This window comes from Equus quagga, chromosome 14 (assembly GCF_021613505.1).
Source record: "Equus quagga isolate Etosha38 chromosome 14, UCLA_HA_Equagga_1.0, whole genome shotgun sequence".
Taxonomy (NCBI): Eukaryota; Metazoa; Chordata; class Mammalia; order Perissodactyla; family Equidae; genus Equus; species Equus quagga.
The window spans coordinates 82,054,632-82,078,778 of NC_060280.1; the positions used below are offsets into that span (position 1 = coordinate 82,054,632).

At 41.6% G+C, this 24,147-nt stretch overlaps 1 protein-coding gene across 2 annotated transcripts in view; it reads left to right on the forward strand.

The window, feature by feature from the left end:
* Positions 1-547: 547 nt before the first annotated feature.
* Positions 548-24,147, forward strand: part of JAM3 (junctional adhesion molecule 3) — a 66,119-nt gene continuing 42,519 nt past the window's right edge. For both annotated transcript variants that reach the window (XM_046638516.1, XM_046638517.1), the window contains exon 1: positions 548-663. In XM_046638516.1, the coding sequence (XP_046494472.1) occupies positions 588-663 (76 nt within the window). In that variant the 5' untranslated portion in view covers positions 548-587. The remainder of the gene's footprint in view (positions 664-24,147) is intronic.

Consider the following 24,147-nt stretch of genomic DNA (forward strand, 5'->3'; position numbering starts at 1 on the left):
AGCCTGTTTTCTGCAGGATAAACTATTGGGTATACCATCATGCTTTTGATCTACCACCGAAACTATAGATTATGTTTATTTTAGAAAGTCATCACTATTGTGTTCTGTATAATATATGTCTTGCTTATATTTTAAATAGATTACAGCGCTTTTTCCTTCCATCACGTTTGGAATCGGGATCTCAAAAGAGGTGCAGTCAATAATGCTTCCAACATAACTGGGCTGCATCCTCATTTGTAAAATAAGAAACACTTCATATCTCAAATTTTAATTGAGTGTTCCTTCTCCAATCTGTAGTGGTGGATTCATTTTATAGCTATGGAAATTTACCCTGCCCCACTCTTGACCATGCTTCTTTACTTCCCCCGTCGAAATTCATTGAAAGAGATCCTATGGGCCCGGTCTGGAGCATCCCTGCATCCATAGCAACCAGACTTCAGCTTCCTTTGTCGCCATGGTGACGGCCCAGCGGGCCCGGTGGTCGCTATGGTAACCAGGGGCGGTTTTCAGGGGCCCGGCAGGCTGAGCGCATGCGCTTCGGGAAGTCCAGCGGCGCCGCGCGCGGCGGCCCCTCAGCTCCCCGCGACATGGCGCTGAGGCGGCGGCCCGGGCTTGGGCTGCGCGGCCGGCTGCCCGACCTCTGCCTGCTGCTGCTTCTCAGGGGTGAGCGCGCGCTTCTGCCTTGGGGAGCGCAGGGTCTGGGAGCGCGCGGGCCGCGGCGCCGGCCCCGGGCCGGGCGGGAATAGCGGTCGGCTGGGCGGAGGGGTCGGGGCTCGCTGCGCGCGGGGGCGCCGCCTCGGCCTGCGCTCGGGGCCGCGGGGAGCCCCTGCGGAGCGGGCGCCGAGCCCGCCCGGGGCGGCGGGAGGGCCCCTCGGGGCCGGGGGGCGCAGCGCCGGGCCTGGCTGGCTTCGTGGGCGCAGCCCTTTGCGCATCTGCCGCTCATTTTTCTCTTGTTGTACACGAAGGAACCGAATTGGGCAAACCCAACTTTCCTTTCCTGGACATCAGACGGCACAGATCCCAATGAAAGCGAGTGCCTTTTTTGTCTCCAGCCCGCCTAGAAGACCGCGCAGACCCTTACCCTGAAATAGCATCTGGGCCATTTTGATCGGGACATGCTGATAAACCGGAGAGTTTTGTTTTGTGTTTTCCACGGTCTAGAATTCTCATTAAATTCCTGTGTCTCAGGAGAGTTGGACAGAAGGACAAAAATAGCTTTTCTTTAGTGAGCATATGTTATATACTAGGCACTTTGGAATCGTTATCTCATTTAGTCCTTACAGCAACTTTGTGAGGTGGGTTTTGTTAAGCCGTTTTCAGATAAGAAAACTAAGACCTAAGTCAAGTCTCTTTTCCAAGACTGCGTTCCAAGTAAGAGTAAAGAAGACAGACGCAAAGCCACTTTACCTAAAGCACTACACCACACGTCTTCCCTGGTGGCCATCCGCAGGTAACCAAACCAGGTCTTTTTTCAGTTGTTAGGTCCTTTTGTTGTTTGGCTTAGTTGCCATTGTCATCTTATGATGTTTTCCAGAATATACAAATTCAAACACGAAGTGACTGTGTGGGAGTGGGGGTGGAGGCACTCAGAAAACAAAGCACTCCTGTGTTTGATGCTTTTTCCTTTGGGATGTTCATAATGGTGGTAGGAAAAAGTGAGGGTCTGAGACACAAGCTGTGGAAACAGGGCTCCATGATGAAGGATAAGTTGCAGGGTCTAGATGTTGTCCATATACTTTGCCTGAAGGTGATTTCCAAAAACATATGTGGTTGGGAGATAGAAATGATCAAAGGCTAGCCAGAGGACAAGGGTGTCAGGAATGTCCAGCTCCCAGCTTTGTTGGTCACACTGACACTGTCCTATTCACAGACTAGAACAACTCCCTATTGTTAAAAAGTTCTTTTCACATGAAAGTTTGCAGTTTTTATTGCAGAAACATTTGGCAATTTAGTTCGGGAGTGAGTTTCAACTCGGTGGTTTGTTAATGAAACTAGAAGATGCTGAGGACTTCGCAGACCCTTTCCTTCTGGCTTTGCTCCCCAAGAGGGGCTAGTTTTGTGGCTTTCTTCATATCAAGGGCTGGAATTTACCTGCAGAGCATAGAAAGAAGAGTCAAACTTTACAAAATAGAACTAATGACAAACAAGCAAGGTGGTAGGATGTGTTAATCCACTTTGAAGGGAGGTAGCTATCTTTTTTAGTAGGGAGCTCTTTTTCCATTATTGTGGTTATGCTCTAAACATACCATAATACCTTGAAAATTTTATTCTTCAACATGTCATGACAGCTGTGTCTTTATTTTATAATTATTCTTTTCAATTGCTATTATTTTTCAGTGTTTTCGTTTAAAAAATTTTGGTCCCTGATAGAAACGTTCTTTATTAGTTACCCTTTGCCAGGCTTTATTATAAGAATTTAATTTATTATAATTCATTTAATATTGGTAATTCTAAGAAGTTGTTACTATTACTCTGCCCATTTTATGAATGAAGAAACAGAAGTATGGAGGATTCAGTAACTTGCTTAGGATGATATCCCATGTGTCTTAAATTTCGAAATCTTCAACCATTTGTGTTAGTCCAATTTTTGGTTACTTGTATTATTCCATTTGACAGTGAGCTCTTGTTATGGTTCAGTTTCACCAAATTATCAAATGTTCCAATCTGTGTGCTTTGTGTATAAAATACTCCTTTGGTGGCAGGTGCAGTTGAACTTTACAAAAGTTATGCCACAAGTCTCTTCTGAGTGGTTAGGTAGTAACTACTGTTGGGTTTCCAAATCCTTCGATGTCCTGGAGAGAAGTGCTTCATTTAGAATTAAAACAGGAGCAGTTTGTATTCTTGGGATAAGACAGTTTGTGTGCCGAAGCTTAGCAAAATCTGAAAATCAAAATTTCCAGGAAATTTTTTTTTTCGGAGGAAGATTAGCCCTGAGCTAACTGCTGCCAATCCTCCTCTTTTTGCTGAGGAAGACTGGCCCTCAGCTAACATCCATGCCCACCTTCCTCTACTTTATATGTGGGATTCCTACCACAGCATGGCGTGCCAAGTGGTGCCATGTCCGTACCCGGGATCCGAACCAGCAAACCCTGGGCCGCCAAAGCGGAATGTGCGCACTTAACCGCTGCGCCACCAGGCCAGCCCCTTCAGGAAGTTTTTGAAAAACATTCTAAATTTTCCATTTTCGTTTGTTTGGACTCTTGTAACATTTTTAAGAATGACCTATTTTATGTTGTTTTAATTCCTTTTAATTATCTGACAGATAAAATCATTATCAGATGTGTGTGTGAGAGTGCGTGTGTTCAGAAGACCAAGGAATGCCTGCCCCGAAGCATGCAGTGCTTCAAATCAGCTGTTCATTCCCAGATGACTTGTTGGTAGGCATTTGTTCTTGAGTGCTTCGGGCTGGGAAGGCTGAGCGGATAGCCATTAGAGATACTTAATCATACGTAATTGCAGTGTTACATCCGGACAAAACAATCGTACCCCCGACTTCTAAGCTCTGTGTAACTTGCTCTTAAGGCAGCCCAATAGGGTTGGCTTAAATCAATTCTTTTGAAAGAAACTAGATTTGTAGGAAGCACACTTTCTGAGATGGCACATAATGTAACTGAAGCAGCTATGGATTTAATACAACCAGCAGCTGTGAGAGAGGTGATATTTCCAAATTCTTTCTCCATAAATTCTTTGAATTTTTTCAAAGCACAAGTGGGGTAAAAGAAAGGAAAATGTGTGTGTGAATGAAATTAGGATGTAGGAGTCTGCGAATGGCACCCTAGTCCTGAAGTTGGGTTCTCTTTTTAAGGTATGATTGTGATCAGGCGGTGTGAATGTGATGCTCTCAGGGCTGAATGCAGATTTCAGTTTTCTGTGTCCACCCTCTGAATGCTAACAGTACATGCAAATAGTTTCCGTGGAATATAAAGAGCCCCTGAAAGAAACGTTTTGTAAGCACATTTTTTTACACTTAGTTTAGCAAGGACAGTATCCACTATGGTACTCTATATGGAAATGGAAAGCCTCGATTTGCTGCCTCTTTGCACTTGTCATGACACACACGCTTCCTGAGCATGAGCCCCTGTTTCTGATGTCAAGGAATTCTGTAGTATTTTGTGTTGGTGTGTTTTGTTTTTAAGTAGTATCTGTTATGTGTTATATATTATATTTCCCATGAGTAGCTAATATGTACAGCAGGAGTTTCAATGCTGGTTGTGTAGAAATGTCCAGACTTTTTAATAAATTAGGGCTATACAAACTTTTTTTTTTAAAAGATTGGCACCTGAGCTAACAACTGTTGCCAATCTTTTTTTTCCCCTCCTTCTCCCCAAAGCCCCCCAGTACATAGTCATATATTCTGGTTGTGAGTGCCTCTGGTTGTGCTGTGTGGGACGCCGCCTCAGCATGGCCTGATGAGCAATGCCATGTCTGCCCCCAGGATCCAAACAGCAAAACCCTGGGCCATCGAAGCGGTGCGTGCGAACTTAACCACTTGGCTACGGGGCCGGCCCCTCAAACATTTTTTCTTACATCATTTTTCGTTTTCAGAGTATCCCAAGGCTTCTTTCTGTGGTTCAGCATCCTTTCTGTAAATTATTGCCGAAATCAAATTCTGCCATATTCATGCTGTCTGCTTTGCCTAACTTAACCTCAGCTCACAGTGATCCTTCCTGACTCTAAATAAGCATAGCTCTTAGTCTGTGGTTCAGTTCAGTACAGCAGACACTGACTGAGTGTCTCTAATGCGCTGTGTGCCATTCTCCATGCTAGGGGCACACAGTGAAGAAAGCCTGCACAGCCGTGCAGCTAGGCCGACTGCCCGCTGAATTCAGGGGCTGTAGTTGTTGGGTGTAATGCATGTTATCTTCTCAAGGTTATTAAAAATTTAGTGGGAACAGAGGCTGAACTTAATTTCCTTTGTATCTTTTCAGAGATGACTATAGTAAATGTTTTCTTTGTCACTTGAAAGTCAGTTAACATTTCTTAAACACTTCCTATGTGTCTAGACATTTTTTATGTATCTTAGTTCCAGGATCTTTTGGAAATTCTCAGTTTTTACTACAGTAGTTTCTGTGGAAGAAAGAGAATGGTAAGTATTTCTTGACTTGGTTTAACTTAAAAATCTTTCTGCCATCTACTCTATGCAGTTATACAAGTTTGAGAGGAAGAAAAATGTGGGGAAATGCTTATGATATAATGTAAGTGACACAAGCTGCAAGTGTGACTAGTGTATACTGTATGATTATAATTATGCAAAACATCTTATGCTTAGGGGGAAAAAGCCTCTGAAAGGTAATGAACCAAACTGTTGATAGGTGCAGTTTTTGAGTGCTGGGTCTTATATCTGATTGTTTTCTAGTTTTCTGTTTTCCTGGCTGGTTCTTTTGTCTTTTTTCCCAAGTTTTCTTTAATGAGGATTTTTTTTAATATAATGTGCATTGTGCCTTTTTCTAGCTCCTTAAGAAATGTTACAATGGATGAAAGGGGCTGGCTTGAAGTTTAGTTGTTTGATCATGCATTCTTGTGACTCATTTGGGAGACTCGCTGTCTCTGGCTTTTGGGTTGGGGAGCTAACTGTGGCATCCTCAGCAGGTGGTTCAGTGGAGAACTGAAAGAGAGCTGATGAGAGTATCTGCTTCTCCCCTTTTTGAACAAGCAGAGTAACCTGAGTTGTTGCTTTGGTTTGCTTGCTCAGAGCCAGCCAGCGTTTATGGAACACCTACATGTGTGAGCCGAGCAGCTCCTGGAGGACCTGTTTTCTTTGTCTTGGGTGATAGGAAGACCAGGTCAAAGTGACTTCCTTGGAAAATAGACTCTGAAAGATGTTTCCTGAACGAGCTGTCAGCCCATGTACCCTTATCACTTCTTCCTGCCCATCACAGACTTCCTTGTTGGATGTCTTTCTCTATGGAAAACATTTCATGTCTTCCAAGTGAAGTGTAGCTGTCTGGAGGATTCAAAGAGCGCAGCACATCCTAAGACAGCTGCCGCCTTTTTTTTTGCCCCGTGTTTTTCCTCTAAAGTATCTCTGTCAGGGTGCTAGAACTTAATCAGCCAATCCATGTTTATTTGACAGTCTTCGTTTTCATGGCAGGAAAGCTTTCCATGAGTAGACCAGGGAAATCTGAGGTAAGTACCTCCCCAAACCAGAAGGAACGTGCAGTTTAGATCACTAACAGAGTAGCATTTTGGTAAATGTTCATGTGTTTACTCTGGGTTGGCTTGGTAGAGGAGAATTTCAAGAAGAAGCTGGAGTTTTAGAGAGAATTTTGATTTACATAGTGCAGATTTGGGGAGTAGAGGTGTTGAGGGCCAGGAAAGTGGAGGAAAGAATATGAGCAAAGGTGTGGAGTTGGGAATGCATGTGTTGTATTTCGGGACCAATGAGTTGTTATAGTGATAAATAGTAACAGCTACCTTTTATTGAAAAGGAACTGTGTGCCAGGCATTCTGTGATAGCTTTACCTGGCTATCTTAATTGATCTCAGCAGCCAGGTTTATAGGCTGCACTTTGCAGATGATGAATTGAGGCTCCGGCAGGTTAATTACCCACCCCAAGATCACAGCTAGTAAATTGAGGAGGCAGATTGTCCATCGAAGAGAACATTGGAAACTAACTAGATTGTGTGGTGCTTTCAATGCCAGACTAAGAAATTTGGACCTTATAATGTAGGTTCTAGAACTTCATGTGGCAATTTGAAGGAGGGAAGTGATATTTTAAAATGATTTTAGGAGTATAAATCTGATGTTATATTCAAGAATATTGGAGAGGGAAGGTCAGTTAGGAAGCTACAACAGTAGTTCAAGGTCACTTCTTTTAGGGTAGTCTCTTAATGTTGAATTCATATTTACAGTCAGGCATCATTAGGCGATTTCATCATTCAGTGAACATCACAGCATGTACTGACACAAACCTAGATGGTATAGCCTACTACATACCTAGATTATTTTGTATAGCCTTTTACTTCTAGGCTACAAACCTGTACAGCATGTTACTGTGTGAATAATGTAGGCACTTGTAACACAATGGTAAGTAGTTGTGTATCTAAACACATCTAAACATAGAAAAGGTACAGTGAAAATACAGTATAAAAGATAAAAAATGCTACGCATGTGCAGGGCACTTACACGAACGGAGCCTGCAGGACTGGAAGCTGCCTGGGTGAGCCCGTGAGAGGGTGGTGAGTGGATGTGAAGGGCGAGGACCTTACTGGACACTGTTGCAGACTTTGTAAGCACTGGACACTTGGGATACACTAAGTTTATAAAAAATAATGTTTTTCTTCAATAATAAATTAACCTTAGCTTACTGTAACATTTTTACTTTATAAACTTAAAATTTTTTTTAACTTTTTTGACTCTTTTGTGGTAACACAGTTTAAAACACAAACACATTGTACAACTGAGCAAAAACATGTTGTTTTTATATCCTTATTCTATAAGCTTTTTCCTATTTTTTAAAGTTTAAATTTTTTTTTCACTTTTCAAACTTTTTTGTTAAAAACTAAGACAGAAACACACGCATTATCCTAGGTCTGCACAGCGTGAGGACCATCAATATCACTGTCTTCCCCGTCCACACCCTGTCCCACTGAAAGGTCTTCAGGGGCAGTTACACACATGGAGCTGTCGTCTCCTATGATAACGATGCCTTCTTCTGGAACACCTCCTGAAGGACCTGCCTGAGGCTCTTCTTGAGGAGGTGTCACTCTTTTCAGAAATATGGCCATGGTGGTTTGCTTGGTTTGTTTCTTTTTTTCATCATAGATTTGCTTGTAAGCAGTTAATGCAGTTAATTCCTCTCTGAATGAAAACTTTCCTGTGTTGGGGTCCATGTTTTCAGACTTTTTGAGGAGCTCGTTGTGGTCTGCACCAGAAGCGTCTGCTAAACCCTTCACCATGAGTTTTCTTGGGAATTCTTTTTCTTCTCCTACAGTTTCCTTTTCTCTTGCTGCAACATTACTAAGATGTCACTAGGTGGTGGGAATTTTTCAGCTCCATTATAATTTTATGAGACCACTGTTGTCGATGTGGTCTGTTGTTGACTGAAATGTCTTTATGCGGCACATGACTGTATTTATATCTGAAAGTATATTTTTTTAATCTTGTTCTTGAAATATAGATTTACTGGATACATGATTTTAGGTTGACAGTTGTTTTGTTTTAGAGCCTGGACTATATAACACTGCTTTCTGGTTTCCATTATCACTGCTGCGGAGTCTGCTGTCAGTGATATCATCAATCTTTTCTAGGTTGCCTGTCTTCTTTCCAGCTACTTTAAAGATATTTTCTTTGTCTTTGATCTTCTGAAATGTTACAGTGTGTCTAGAGTGGATTTCTTTTTAATTATTCTCCTTGTTAATTTGTTATACTTTGTGTATCTATGAGTTTATATCTTTCCTGAGAATTCTCAGGTATTATCTGTTCATATACTGCCTATCTTCTATTAATTCTTTCCTTCTGGGACTCTGATTAGCTATGTTCAGTCATTCTGTCTTCCTAGACTGTTAACTTTTCTGTCATAATTTCATATTCTTCCCTCTTTGTGCTATTCTGGGTTATTTATTTAGCTTTGCTTAACATCTGTTTCTTTTTCCAGCTGTATCTAATCTGTTATTTAACCAACACATAGAGTAATGTTGTTTGTTTTTTTTTGACCAATTATATTGTTCATTTCTAAAATGTCACTTGTGGTTTTTTTAATAATCTGGTCTCTTGCTCATTTTTTTTACTCCTTTTTTATTTTTTAAACATTTCATGCACAACTGTTTTATATTCTGTATCTGATGCTTCAAATATCTGAAGTTCTTGGGGATCTAAATCTAATGTTTGTTGTTTCTTATGACTCTTATGATTTGGTTTTCTTCACTCAGAAGCTGATCTTTGCTTGATGACAATCTGCAAATCTGGGCCTGACCTGAGGATGCTTTTTGTGAGAGAGTATGCTCCCACTGGGCGGGCCCTGGGGTGGCTGTTCCCCTTTCAGGGTCCCTGGCATTATTTGAAAATCTGAGGCACAGCGTCTCTGCTTTCCTGCTGGCCCAGGGGCACAGCTCCACTGAAGTGTTAAAAATGAGCATTTGCCTTCAGGGTCACACGCCCACCCATCTTATTTTTTTCTGGTTTTATCCCACAGCTGTTTCATTTGCCTTTTTAAAGATTCCCCCACTTACTGTAAGCCTGGAGATGTAGTAAAAACTATGGTGTACACAGGGTCTTGTTGGGGTGCAGAGGCCTTTCGGATTATCTCGTCCACTACACTGCTGGAAACTGGCATCTCAGCTTTACTTAACCTAGCCCCTTGTGATTGACGTAAGAGCCACCCCTTTCTTTAAAGGCTCGTTTTATGAGAGTAATGCTTTTGTTTTCATTTTTCAACCATAAAATAAAATTAAAATGTTGGCTATGTTTTTTCAGAGCACAAATACTCCCATGGAGTTCTGATGCGCTTGGGATGAGGGGCTGTGTGATTCTTGCTAAGCATCCTGCTTTAAGGATGGGGCTACACTATTTTAAAGATCTTCCCAATCGGGCAGCCATAGTCTCTGTCCTCAGATTGGTTTATCTGAGAAACAATCATCTATCATTCGAGATACAGCAAGTTAAAATTTGGAGAATTACAGCTGTTGCACACGACACAGGCACTTGGAAAAGCAACAGCTTAATCTGCTAGTGACAGATTGAGGTGAGAACAATTAGAGGCAAAGTGGAAAGGTAACCTTGGGCTTTCCAGCTCTTAGATGAAATGCTGGTTCCCCAAAAGGCTCCGCGGTGTGCTGTGAGGAGGAGGACCACGTGCATCTCAGGAAGCCTCCCTTGTCTGCGGCCTCAGGCGCTCGTCATCGGGGGAGGAGGGAGGGCAGCGGCGCGGGTGTCGGGCGGCAGGCGTTCTGAGTTTATTTCCCAGCTTGGCTTCTGATTCGTCTTTGGACCTTGGGGAAATAATATTGGTTGTAATCCAAATCACTTGAAAGTAGTTTAAACACCATCTCTCTTTCTCACTACCACCCAAACGTCCACATTTCTTTCCCCATATTAGATAACTCGCTTTAGGTATATGAGTTTCAGATCCCAAGAAGTGATTTTATCGGAAAAAGAGAATTTTTACCTGATTATTTGAATTACTTTATTTGTTAATTAAAAGTGCATTTGATGGTTTTGAAAACCTAATTCACAGAAATTCCTTCCTCTCGCGAAAGTTTGGAAGTGTTTCAGAGCCACACTCTAGAGCCGCGTTTAGAGGGTTTCTTGGTTTGGAACCCTCTTCCACTCTAAGAGATTGGGAAAGTTCAGGTTTTTTTTTTTTTTAAATCTGCTACAACCTTACTTACCAGATCTAGTGTTTTAAGAGTTCCTGTGTTTGTTTACCATGAAGGAAAAAATGGGTACTATTTGGTTGTATTGGTATCTTAATTCAGTTTGATTTCCTGGTATCAGGTATGAATTTTTCACCGACTGTATTTGGTCTAACTTTGTAGTCCAGTGGTAGTAAAGAATGGCTGTAGAACCTTTGCTGGTGATCTCTAGAGCAGTGGTTCAGTAAGAACAAATATTTAAGTGTCTTGAATTTACCAGGCACTGTTTCAGACCTTGAGGGCACATCCATAAAGTAGCTTATGTTTGGAATTCCTTCTAGGAAATGATGAAAGCTATGGACACTTTCCTTCAAAAAGCACTTTAATGTACACCTATGAAAATTTTTATATACTATTTTTGGGGGCTTACAACCCCCCAGAAGATCATTTGTGCACCTCAGGTTGAGAAGCCTGTCACAGGGCTCAGGGTTCTTGTGGGGGACATCCTTAGAATGAATGTCTTCTGAAATAAATGGTAATGCATGGAGAGTTCAGGAGTGGTAAACAAAAGTGTTACTTTATTATTATTTTTTTTCTTTCCATTAATCCTGTTATAGCCTGACTTTTCTGTTAGACTATTTTATGGATGATGCCTGTTAGTGTCGAACATGTGTTCATATTCTCTATACATTTCCAATTTAAATTATTCTGAAGGTAGGTCAGAGAGTGAAGACTGATTTAAATGGAAAAATGAAGTAGCCATGTGATTTTAGAGGTGCTTAATTCTGTGATTTTTACAGTGTTTCCTCATGTCAGTACAGCTCCAGGAGATGTGCAGTTAAGCCACATGAAAAACAGAATGAGATGCTGAGATGACATTACTCCTGGGATGACTCCTCCGTCTTCCTCTGGTGTCTGTCTGTAGTGGTCTCTCTGTCTCTCTTTTCTCCTTGGCCCTCTCTCTCTTTCTAGCAGTGATGAGGGAAGAAGCCTGAAAGGATGTTTCATAACATTGGATGAGGGACTTGGGCTTCATTGCAGCCAGAACAAATATTCTCTCCTACTCTTACCCTGTGGCTAAAATCCCACGTGCTGTTTGCAAATTACAAGAAACTATTCCTCCAGTGAATTCAGAGTCTGGTAACTTTTGAGGAGGAGTATGTTTTTGTGTTTTGTTCTCTCTTCATCTCACAGATTTTGTTTTTCTGCTCTTCTTGTCAAGTACATTTTCTACGTGTAGAGTAAATAAAATCTGTTAAAAGTTGGGGTGTTTCTGTTCTTGTGTGTGAGCAGCACCTTCTAGTTCACTTTTTTTTTTTTGGTGAGAAAGATTGCCCTGAGTTAACATCTGCTGCCAGTCTTCTTCCTTTGTTTTTTTCTCTTCTCCCCATAACCCCAGTACATAGTTGTATATCCTAGGTGTACATTTTTCTAATTCTTCTATGTGGGACGCTGCCTCAGTTTGGCTTGATAAGCGGTGTGTAGGTCCACATCCAGGATCCAAACTGGTGGACCCTGGGCCATGGAGGTGGAGCGCACGAACTTAACCACTATGCAACCGGGCCTGCCCTTGAGTTCACATTTTTTAAAGCCACATCTAATGAAACCTTGAGGAAGAAAATGTAGCTGGGGTTTAGAAGCTCCAATTTTAAGCCTCATGACCTCCCCTTTTCTGTACCTCCTTTATAGTGGAATAATAATCTGATGTGCTTGGTTGTAAAGCTTTAGTTTCCAGTGAAGTCACTGCCTGGCCTTCAAGGGAGGAATTGCTGGGTTTGAGTTTTGGGATGACAGAGATGAGGCACTTCTTTGCATGTCTACATCCACGCTTTCCATAGAGAGAAAGGTTGTTTTTTTCTTTTCTTTTATGAGATTATGGCTGTGTAATGAGAAAATTGATCATAAGACTTTAATTCACTTTTTTAGGGGGAATGGCAAGATTTGGAGCATGGTCTTTGGCTCTGTAGAATTATTTCATCACTGTCTTCTGAATAACCCTTGTGTATTGGCACTTATGTTTCATTATCATGGTCCATCTACCTCCAGTGCACAGCATCCTTTTCCTGTTCATTGCTACTCTTTCCCTAATGCCCAGCTTAAGGTTCTTCTCTGCAAAGCCTTTTTCAGTTCTCAGCCTGGAGTGATCTCTTCCTCTTCTGAATTCCTATTTCTCAGGAAGAGTATGAGCTAGACCGAGGGTTGAAGCTCAGCTCTGCTTGTGACTTGTCATCTGTAAAAGAAGAGTAATGTATGGCTTTATAGGATTGTTTGCAAATGAGTGACTACATGTAAAGCTCTTATCGAAGTATCTAAATAAATGGTAACAAAAATAACACTAATTAATACAGCAAAATTAAAATTACTTACATAATTTATGTAAAGTGCTTAACAGAGGGCCCAGTATAATAATAAACTCTCAGTGTTGGGTTTTATTTTTTGTCAATAGGTGGTAGAAATTTATTGTTATTACTGACTGTTGCTGCTGCTACTGCTTTTCTTACTACTTTACTGTAATTCATTTGGTCCTTAATTACTCAGAGGCACATTTAAAGTGAAGCTTATCAAGCTTAGGCTTTTGGACTCCTCACTTAGACCCCTTCTAAGGCCCTGAATTTCATCCCAGCAAGGTGTCCTCAAATTCGTAGACGTTAGATCCTGCAGCTGCACTCAGTTGAGACTGTCCTCTTCTCCCCTCCACTTTCCCTGTCATGCTTCTCCTTAGGTTGGGTTGCATTGTAATGGCCACAGGCATTTTCCCCACCTGAGGGGAGGTGGGAACACATTCTTTCTGGTTTAGTGGGATTGTTGATGTGGTCCACAGTCACTGCTCTGTACAGTTGCCGTTGCAGGCCATCTCAGTGAGGAATGGCTTCCAGGAGTATTCCACTGTGCTGTTTGACTTACTAGGGTTGTCATATGAAGTGGTAGGGCCCACTGTGACGGCCACTTTTGAGCTCCTGTAATGCCATTGTAGTGAGGATGTGGTTGAAAAGGTGGGTAATGTTTTCTCATGTCAAAGAGTGTTTAAGATTAGAAACTCTACAAGAAAATTTGAAATGCCCTGAAATCTTACAGCTTAAATGTGAAAGAAACTTTAGATAGAGGTTTTCCCAAATTTAACAACAATCTTTAACACTTTACATGATTTGCCAATAATGAATATTTCATTTTTCTATGATAGTACTGATAATGAATAATGATTTATGAAGTGGAAAGATACTTTCCTAAAGTGTTTTTTTTTTTATTGTTTTTCCTCCCCAAATACCCCCAGTACATAGTTGTGTATTTCAGTCCTGGATCCTTCTAGTTGTGGCATGTGGGACGCCACCTCAACATGGCCTGACGAGTGGTGCCATGTCTGGCCCAGGATCCAAACCGTTGAAACCCTGGGCCACCAAAGCGGAGCGCGCGAACCTAACCACTCTGCCACGGGGCCAGCCCCTCCTAAAGTATTAGTATTAATTTTTTGACAGCCATGTTGAAGGAAAGTCTTAATTAGCATTCTTTTATTTCCATGGACAGTGTTATAAAGTCGTTGGCACATGACAAAGTGATCAGACATCCTAAAACATGTAGGAAAGATTATAGAGTACCAAGGAGTTAATAAAAATATTATTTTTCTAGACTTTGTGATATTTGTGTTGCCAGCTTCTTAAATTTATAAAATTTTTTTGTGGTTTGTGTTCTCATTTTTGATAAACATTTACTTTGTACCTAATTTTGTATTCTTAATTTTGTATTTTTCCTCGTGAGGGACTCAAAACTGTATCAGTGTCAGGCTCCACCAAACTTGGATTCACCTCAATTGTAGTCTTCCTTGAATTGTATCCTTTGATGTTATATTGACCTACTAATTTAGGTCATTAATGACAATATAGTGTTCCTGGTGTGTGTCTTGACTGTTCAAGTAGTTTGTGGGCTGAGGGCAGAAGCCTTGTCCGATGCCTAGCATAATGTTTGCAGTAGGTATGCTGATGCTCATTGAAGAGGGAACAGGGCAAGCTCGGGAGGGAGGTGTCTGTTCGTTAGTTGTGGGTTTGAGAAAGAACAGGGGCTTCACTGGCAGTTTTAGAAGGAGGTTGACAAGTATTTCTGTTCAAACATATTGCAGCCTTGACAGATGAGAAACCATGGTCTAATTTTTCTGTTTCTTAATCTTTGAAAATAATTCAGAGTCAGAAGACCTGGTTTCCACTTTGACTTCTGATACTTTAGAGTTTTGAGGTTGCAGTTGTCTCCTAATATATTTGAGCCCTATTCTCTTAATCTATCGCAAGGACATTGTAATACCCACCATACAGGATGGTTGCATGAATCACATGGGATTCTGTGTGAAAGTGTACTGTGAATTATAAAATGCTCTGCAAGTGTAAACCGTTAGCATTCTTTGCTTTGTATTATTGCCTCTGGGATCTAGAGTGTCACTAGTCCTCTTGTTCTCCAGAACTTTAGGTTACAATCCTGATTTAGAGGAATTTTCTCATATTAAAGTTTCCCTGATGGCTTATTTTTACGAGAAGGCAAGTTTTTAAATTTATCTTTTCTATGTAGGAAACATATTTCATCTGAAGTACAGATTGATCTCCTGAATTTTTCTAAAAATAACAGAAAGCTAATTTTAAGTTTCAAGAGTAGAGAAGAAAATTTTATCTTTGATATTTTTGTATTTAATAGTGATTCAATGATATTTGTAGAAGAGATTAGACATTTTATGCCTGGGGGAAATTTTCGTGCCCAAACTAGCAAAGTTTGAATAAGAAAAGTTTCAGTGGAAATTCCAGCATATCTTTAAGTAAAAGGAGGTGCCAATATAAATCAGTGAGTTTAAAATAAGCATCTTATTAGATAAATAGCTATTAAGAATGGATGAGTTCAGTGCATGAAAATGCCGTCTGAATAAATTGGCCTCCATGTTCCATTGGCTGTTTCCACCTGAGACCTTTAGTATTGCCTTTCCCCAAACCCTTAGAGAAATGGAGCATCAGAGTTTCATGTCCTGAGATCAGTGTGCCATATAATGTTAGGAGCCGTTCAGATGAAAGGCATAGTGCTTTCTTTTGTATGTTAAGAAAAAGTAGGGGAGAGTATGAAAGAACACCCTGTAACTCAAAAAATAAAATTCCTCTGTTTAAGACCCAGAGAGTATATAGTTTTCACAAAATGCTGAAACAAACCATATGTTGGGCATTAAACCAGAGCAATATGGGTGTTAAAGTCTGGCCTCCCTGCTCTCTCACAGATTATATTCACGCTGGTTTTGAAGTTTTAGTTGAAGTCTTGAGACTCTGGCAGCTTTAGTTAGGTAGAGGCACCTATGAGAGAGCCAAATCTTGGATTCTGTCTGTTACAGACCCAGCTAGGTAAGATACTTTAAGAAACTTTCCTCTTCCTTTGAAGGTTGTTCGTGTTGGACTTCTCTGGAAGAAGGAACTGTCTTATAGGCCAATTCTAGTTTCTCAGTAACTGGACCGGTTATCAGGAGACCTGGTGTTTACCACTGACGTACACCATGATCTCAGCAAGTCATTTAATCCCTTTGTGTTAAGTTTGCTACCCATAAAGGTAATATTTGCCCCCCTCAACTCACACAGGCATATAGATTGTAGAATTTCAGAGCTGAAAGATACTGTAAGACAGGGTTTCTGAACCTTGGCACTATTCACACTTTGGGCTGGGTAGTCCTGTGTTGTGTGGGACTGTCCTGTTCATTTTAGCATATTTAGCAGCCTTCCTGGCCTCTAAATGCTGGTGGTAGCACCCTTAATTATGACAACCAAAAATGACCCCAGATCTTTCTCAGTGTCCTATGGATGGCAATAATTACAGTTAACTATGTATGTGGAATTAGAATGTTGTTTATGTATGTATGGTTAGAAATTCAGAATGCAAGGTCCAGTTGAGGACCACTGCTGTAAAAGATTATTCAAAAAAAGGCAGCTGTGGCCTAGAGAAGTTCAGTAACCAGCTTTTGATCACTTTATATATTAAGTAGTGAAGCTGGAACTAGAACCCAACTTTATTAATACGCTCCCAACCCAGTTCCCCAGTTCCCACCTTAAATTAATTCAGTTTCATTCCATATCAAAAGCAGTAGCATACCTTTGAAATTTGGACACCCACTCGGAGGTCGATGAATCCTCCACATTTACCAGTGATGTCTTGCTCGTCACTGCCACCCACCACCTGCAAAGCTTTTCCATACTTCGTGAAGAATCTCTGCTTTCCTTGGCCCTTAAGCACTTAACAAATACCTGAGTGACACTTAGTAAGAGGAATTGGAATAGACGGTTTGGAAGGGCTCGATTTGCGTTATATAAGTCATACAGGTGAGTTTAAGCTGGATGTGATATGTGGGATACTGAAAGCGAGTGGATTCTGTGCCAGTGAAGAGTACTAGAGGGTCTCTCTGGACTCTAGTGCCCACGCAGTAAATCAAATCAGTGTGTTACCTTAGGCTTGTGCTGAACCTTCTTGTTTCTCACTTTCTTACTTTACCTACTTCCCAGTTTTACCTACTTACCATTTTCTGTTTAGGGGCATGGATTTTTTTTTTTTTGCTGTAAGAAGGATTTATGTACAGTATAAATTTGGTAAATGAAAAATCTGAACACATAGTAGCACTTAGTAAGTTTTATTTGGATGTTTAATTCCGTATCTAATGTTTCAGTTCATCCTCATATCCTGGGTTTTCAATATATAAAAGTTCAGGTTTGGCTTAGAGACATGAAGGGGAAGACATAAAAAAGGAAAACCAGATGACAAAGAGCAAATTGGGTAAAATTAACTGTCAGAAAAGAAACTCAGTGTCAAGTAGGAGAGGTTAGAACCATAAGAAACACTTTGCCTGAAAGTCAGGGTGAGTTGTGTGAACATCTGCATTCTGGAGTGCTCTCCAGCTCTGTGCTGAGCACGTCTCTGGGTTTCACGTGCTCTTGATAGCAGGGTCTTTTCTCTCACAGCTATGTAGCAGAGCTGTACATCTTCTGAAAACTCCAAACTACTGCAGTGTTGAAAACCTGAAATGCTGAGCTTTGAAAGTGCTTTTTTTAATCTATTGAAATCTTTGAACTTAGATGTATAATTGGGTTGTTGCATAATATGATTCTGAACATGTATGAATTCATAATATGAAAGAGCTTGAATTCCCAAACTCAGGGATTTGCAGACTAAGACAAACTATGGAATAAGAGCCGTTAGACATTTCGTGTGATTATCTGCCATGGTGATGTTTACTGGCTGTTTTCCACTCCTCCCCCTTAAGTATATTGTAAACTATCTTAAGCTGAGTATCAGCCAGCTAAGATTCTTACAGATTTCCTTCTTTTCACTGGACATCAGTATCCTTAGTGGCATTTTCCTCTAAAAATGTGATGATGGAACTAACAGCTAGACACTGGATTGGCCTAGCACCGAGGGCCGTTAAAAGTGGTTCTTTGAGTTACAGCTTTGGTGGTAGAGTAGAGGGGCAAAGAAGAATTGTGACCTAGGATTTATAGCAAACTAAGTCTGGCGTCAAGGATTTGTCCTGCAAATGAATGCATGTGATGATGGGAAGATTGCATGAGGCAAGGGGAGAAGGGAGCCAGTACCATTTTCTGTTTAGGGGCATGGATTTTTCTTTTTGCTGTAAGAAGGATTTATGTACAGTATAAATTTGGTAAATTTAAAAAGCATACATAAGAAAAATAATTATTCATAATTCTATCAGGACAGTGTTGTGACAATTTAACATATTTATTTACTTCTAGTCGTGTGTACATTTTTAGAAATAATTGATTTTATACTATAAATATCCTTTTTTTTTCTTTTTGTTGAGGAAGATTGGCCCCGAGCTAACATCTGTGCCAATCTTCCTCTATTTTTCATGTGGGATGCCACCACAGCATGGCTGATGAGTGGTGTAGGTCCGCACCAGGGAACCAACCCATGAACCCAGGCCACCAAAGCGGAGGGCGCTGAACTTAACCACTATGCCACAGGGCTGGCCTCATAAATATCCTCTTGTATCCTGCTTTTTTCATTGCCTTACTTAAAATTCCTTCAGGGTTTCCTATTGCTCTTAGTATTAAGCTCGCGGTTTTGAGTTTCTTTCTACTTCTCTGGTTCTCTCACTCGTCAGTTGCCTCTTGGCTCACTGTAGTCCCACTTCTGTGCCTTTCTTTCATTTCCTCACACATGCTCAGAGACATTGCACGTGCTTCCTGGTACGTGTGACATGTTCTGCCACCTTTTTGCAGGTGAACCTACTTACCTATAAGATTCAGTCCTGAGTGTCACTTCCTTAGGGAAGCTTTTCCTAATCCCTCAGATTGGTACCTCCTATTTCATGCTTTCATAGCCACCTGTACATTTCTTTATAGCATCTTTGAATTATAATTAATTATGTATGTAGAATTAGGATGCTGTTTATATATGTATTCTTAGAATGCAAGGTCCATGAGAATAGGCATTGTTTCCTGTATCTCTAGCACCCAGGACAGTACATGGTGGGTGCTCAGTAAAATTCAGTATATGTGGAATAAAAGAATTAAGGAACCAATATTTTAGGCAGCAGTCTCCTTCCTTACTCATAACACATCTGTTAAAATACATGCTTGGTAGTGAGTATCTGAAAGTCTAATAATGGATTCTTTTCTCTAGGAGCTAATAAATATGTTAAGATCCCTAAATATGCTTCCTGGAGGCACTGCTGTTTTTGACCAAGGCAGTTGGGTTCAGGGATGGGAAGTCACTGCCAATGAAGGCGCTCACCAGCTTCTCTTTACTGCTTTGGAAATGGGTAAACAGAGTCAGGAACCTCCTCTTCCATAGGCTCGCTACCCGCTTCTCTGATCCTTTTCAGTCTGTTCCGTGATCAAGGAATCCACAATATTGAAACTTGTGCTTCAGGGTGCTCTTGGTGGCATCCTAGAGGGAAGGAGAGAGGGAAGAGCCACAGCGCCGGGACCTGAGTGGAGCTTCAACCAGTTGCACCCTTACACGCACTCACAAAAATCCTGATCCTCCAGTTGGGGCTCCTCACCTGCTACTCCCTGCACCTGAACTCCTAGGGTAATAGAAGAGGGAGAAGATTTAGTGGGGTGAGGTTACAGTGGCCACAGGGTCTCCTGGACACAAAGGGATTGACTTTATCACCGAATTGGGAGAGGAAGAAATAGGGGCACCATTGCTGCCAAAATGTGTTCTAGCAGATGCCGCCCCTAGCAAGGGCAGCACCTGCTGGGAGCACTGCCACATTTTAACTCTGAGGTTTAACTCTGAGGTCATTGGGAAGTGTGGTTTAGGGCCTTGCCACCCAAGGTGTGGTCTCTAGACCAGAGCCTATAAAAAGGGACAGTCTCAGGCTCAGCTCCAGAGCAGTGAATCAGAATCTTCATTTAACCGAAGCTGGGTGGTTTGCGTGCATGTTAGTGTTTAAGGCATATTGGGTTAGGTTGCTGTAGAATGGATGGACTGAATGGTTGGAAGGCAAAGACACAAGCATTTGGAAACCTGAGTTTTTATCTTTGACCCTGCTATTCAAAGAATTTCATATACAGCCATGTGTCACGTAATGACGGGTAAATTCTGAGAAATGCTTCATTAGGCGATTCTGTAGCTGTGTGAACATCAGAGAGTACCCTTACACAAACCTAGATGGTACAGCCTACTACAAACCTAGCTGTATGGCGCTAATCTTAAGGGACCACTGTTGTCTATGCAGCACATGACTGCACTGAGTTTCTTCTTGAGCGTGAACGAGTAGCTCCTATTTAGCGCATGGTCACATGGCAAGTTAATAGCACAGGCACACTTTACTACTTCTGTAGTGTTTTAACCTAGACTCTTTTTTTCCTATTTAATTATTTAACTCAGTTTGCCTGATTTTATATTAGCACGAGACTTTTTAAAGTAGTCTTGTACCGATGGAAAAAAGAGGAGTTTTCTGTATTTGTGTATGAAAGAGATATTTAGAAGATATTCCAAACAGATGTATTTTCCTGTTTACATTTGGACTATTTTGTTACAAAACCTAATTTTAACAGGTGGGAAAACGAGGTTGGTTTATTTTCTCTTTTTTTGTTGAACTTTTTGTCTGTCACATTTGTTCAACATAAATCTAAAATTTAATACACAGGAAATGAATCATCTTTTCTTTGCTGAACTTGAAGACAACCATTGGCATCATCTGGCCGTTGTCAAGGGCTCATTTCTGTGATGAGCTGCTGTCACTGCAGTGAGCTCTGAGCGTAAGTAGGAAAGGCCTGTGTTCTCTCATCTCTGTGGACTGTTCAGTTCCATCCGGAAGTTCTGGGTCTGCAGGCTGGTCCTATGGCTTTGTAGATGGAGACAAACACAGAGTGCTTTTACATTCTTTGTTTCACTCATGCTTCACAGCAAGGATATAGCAATGTCTGGGAATTTCCTCCACTTTTAAGATTTTCTCCAATCCAGGGCCCAGTGTTTGGGTGGACATTTACTTGGACCTCTAATCACCTGCTCTTCCACTAGATGGAAGGCAGTCTCTCTGGAGCCTCAGTTCTGTTATCCAAAAGCTAGTTCCGCATTTTCCCGCCCCTGTTCTGTCTTCCTTCCAGCAGAAGCCGGCTCTGTCTGGTCCTCTCCAGCCGCACTGTGCTTTGAACTGACTTCTTTGTTGTGCTAGGGTCTCAGTGACCAGCAGTGAAGGTGTTTGGATTCTTCTTTCCTTTGGTAGATTTTGGCCAGAATTACTTTTACTCGGCTGTACCGGTCAATAAGGACTTCTCAGTTAGTGGTTTTTCATAATTCACCAAATTTAGTGTATTTAATTAGGTTTAGCATTATCATTAAATGTTTGCTGAGTGCTCACATTGTGCTTGGCACTTTACAGAACTGTTTGGGCATTACCAAGCAAGTATATCTGTGTGTCTCGGGGGCTGTGAAGAGGGCTGGAATATAGCCTTGCCCTTGAGGGGCTCATTTGTAGTGCATAATTTAGAAAAGCCTTTGTGGTCCCCTCTGCACCCCTGTGCCCGCTTCAGGCAGAGCTTCTGGGTTGAGGAGAACACCTTAAGAGAGGAATGGAAAATAGCAAATGTGTCTTAATTCCCCCTTACCATTCCTTCCTTCCCCAATAGTTTGAACTTTACTAATCAGTTTCTAAGAAGGACTTTGTTGAGTAAGTATTATGGAAGTTGGCAAACGGTGGAAACAGGTTTTAATATCTGTGGTTGATGTTCTACATTTCAGGCCGTGTTTCCACGTTGGGTTGAGTCTGATCTGGTCATTGGCTCCCTGCATCATCCATCCAGGAACAGGGTACATCAAGGACGCCTTCATTTGAGACTTGGTGAAATTCTCAAGGGCCTTTGGAAGCTTTTAATGAACCTCCTTGGAGCGTTGGTGACAGACTTAATGTCTTTTGCAAAGAGTTGTCTTATATCTTATGCGTACTTAGCCTGTGCTGGTTTTGAGGGGCAGCCTGACTTCTGGTTGTGCAGTCAGCTCTAGATTTTTTCCTACTAATGGGAAAGAGGCATTATTGGGAATGTAAAATCCAAATCGCAAAGAATTAAGAACTATTTAAAACTATATTTTACTTTAAATAACATTTGCTGTATTTCTGTCCAAATAATGTTTACCTCAAGTTAATGTTTTCTTATTTTCTTTTTATATTATAAGGTGCCACTTCATAAATCCCCAAAATCATGGAAAGCAGTTTTAGGGAGTGATCTTCAGGTTTTTTAAAAGTTTAAAAATCTATTCTTAATTTTCTTATTCCACGTATATACTTTTCTTGGCACTGTAAGGTTGATTCTGAGTTTATGCTATTATTAAGGGCTCTAGTTGTTGAGTTCGTGAAAATTTAGTGCTTGCACAATTGTGAGGGCTATGTTAGTTTTTTTCTAATTATTTCAGTGTGTGATAAACCTATACACTTTATGGACACACAGGAACATCTCCTGTGACTTTTTCTACTTCATTCCCAAGAACTCTGGATCAGATCCATCCCCTGGGTCTGGTCAGTGTTTGTTGAGTGCCTGCAGTGCACACAGGGCCCTGTGCTAAAGCGTGACTCAGGCTCTGCGCTCCAGGAGAAGTCTTGTAGTTGGGGAGAAGACCGAGATTCCTTTTACTGCATCCACACTGTGCATACATATGTCATCACGTATATGCAGACACCTCACTCGCAGGTGGGCTGCTTTTCAAGGAGAGAGTGGACACAAAAGTTAACTTCAGAGAGGAAAACCAAGAGCAATTCCAAGTTAACTAAAATCCTCTGTTTTGAAAGAGGTCTGTGAATGAAACCAGCTAGTTCTTACAAAAAGCACCATAACCAAAACCAGATAAAACCCGTTAGAAGACTCATGTGAGATGTTTGGGATTTGCAAAATTAGCTTTATTGAATTGGGAGGGACAGTAAACTAGTTCTTCTTGAGCAGGATTTTGCTTTTCCTGCATATCTAAAGTTAGAACCAGTAGTTCCTGAGGCCAGAATGCCTCCTCACAGGTGGGGCAAGCGTACAGTGTGCAGTCTCTGCAGTGGGTCAGCTATCTTCCCTACATGTTAGCGATACCTCTAAGAAAATGGCTGCGTGGCGGAGAATTCCTCTTTTTGTGGCATCTTTGAGGGCATTGTCATAATGCACTGGCCTGTGAATTAGACAAATAACAACATTTTGTCTTGTATTTTTCTGAGCCTGATTTTTATGGTATACTGAGCTTCCCAACTGGATTCAGAGCCAGGCTTCTGACCTTGGCCAGGTGGAGCTCCACCTGCCAACATTTGTGAGGGATAGCTTGGTAAGCATGCTTCGCCTCCCAGAATATCTCCCCACTGCTTTTTCCCGTAGAGACATACCTCTGGGTTAAGTCAGAGTCTCCACACAATCTCCATGTAAATGCACCTATGCTGCACGAGGCAGGCGTGAGAGGAGAGAAATGTAAGATGCAAATGGCACTTGGTGTGGGAAAGGCAGGTCCGGGAACAGGTTTCGGAGTTATATCAACACTGTTATTGAAGTCTGTTTCCATTTGCTAGATTTTCTTTTTCTTGCTCACTCCCCACTACTTAGAAGGGGATTTAAGGGTGCATACGTAATGAGTCTAGTGGTTAAGATTTGGGCCTCTCACTGCTGTGGCCTGGGTTCATGTCCTGGTCAGGGAACCGCACCACCCGTCTGTTGTCGGTTGTCATACTGTGGTGTCTGTGTTGCTGTGATGCTGAAAGCTGTGCCACCAGGATTTCAAATACCAGCAGGGTCACCCATGGTGGACGGGTTTCAGTGGAGCTTCCAGACTAACACAGACTAGGAAGACGGACCTGGCCACCGACTTCTGAAAAAATTGGCCGCGAAAACCCTGCACATAGCAGCAGAACATCATCTGATAGGGCACCGGAAGGGGAGAGGATGGTGCGAAAAGACCAGGCAGGGTTCTGCTCTGCTGCCCACACAGGGTGCCTAGGAGTTGGAATCCACTCGAGGGCACTAACAATGACAAAATGTAATGCTTCTCTTTAGATCCTTCTCGCCCTCACCCTCTCATTCTCTCTGGTGGTGGTGTTAGGGATGAGACAGTACTTGTCATTTGTAATGTCATGGATTAGATAAACTATTCTCAAACTTACATTTCTGGTTAGAAGGGTACTTTGAGGTGAATCCCCTCTTCTCCCTTTTTTAGTCCCTTTCTCTGGCTCTTCAATGAAGTGGTCACTTTTTTCCGATCTAGACAACTTCCTGTGACTGTTAATTCTGTCGGGCTCATGTGTCGTCTGGAGAGTGCCTGCTTTCTGCGTGGCATCCAGTGTTCTTTGCCCCCTCCACCCACAGGACCTTTCTTGCTGGGGAGGAGGTGTGATGTAGGGGAATTATGAGTGCTTTTCAAAGCTGTC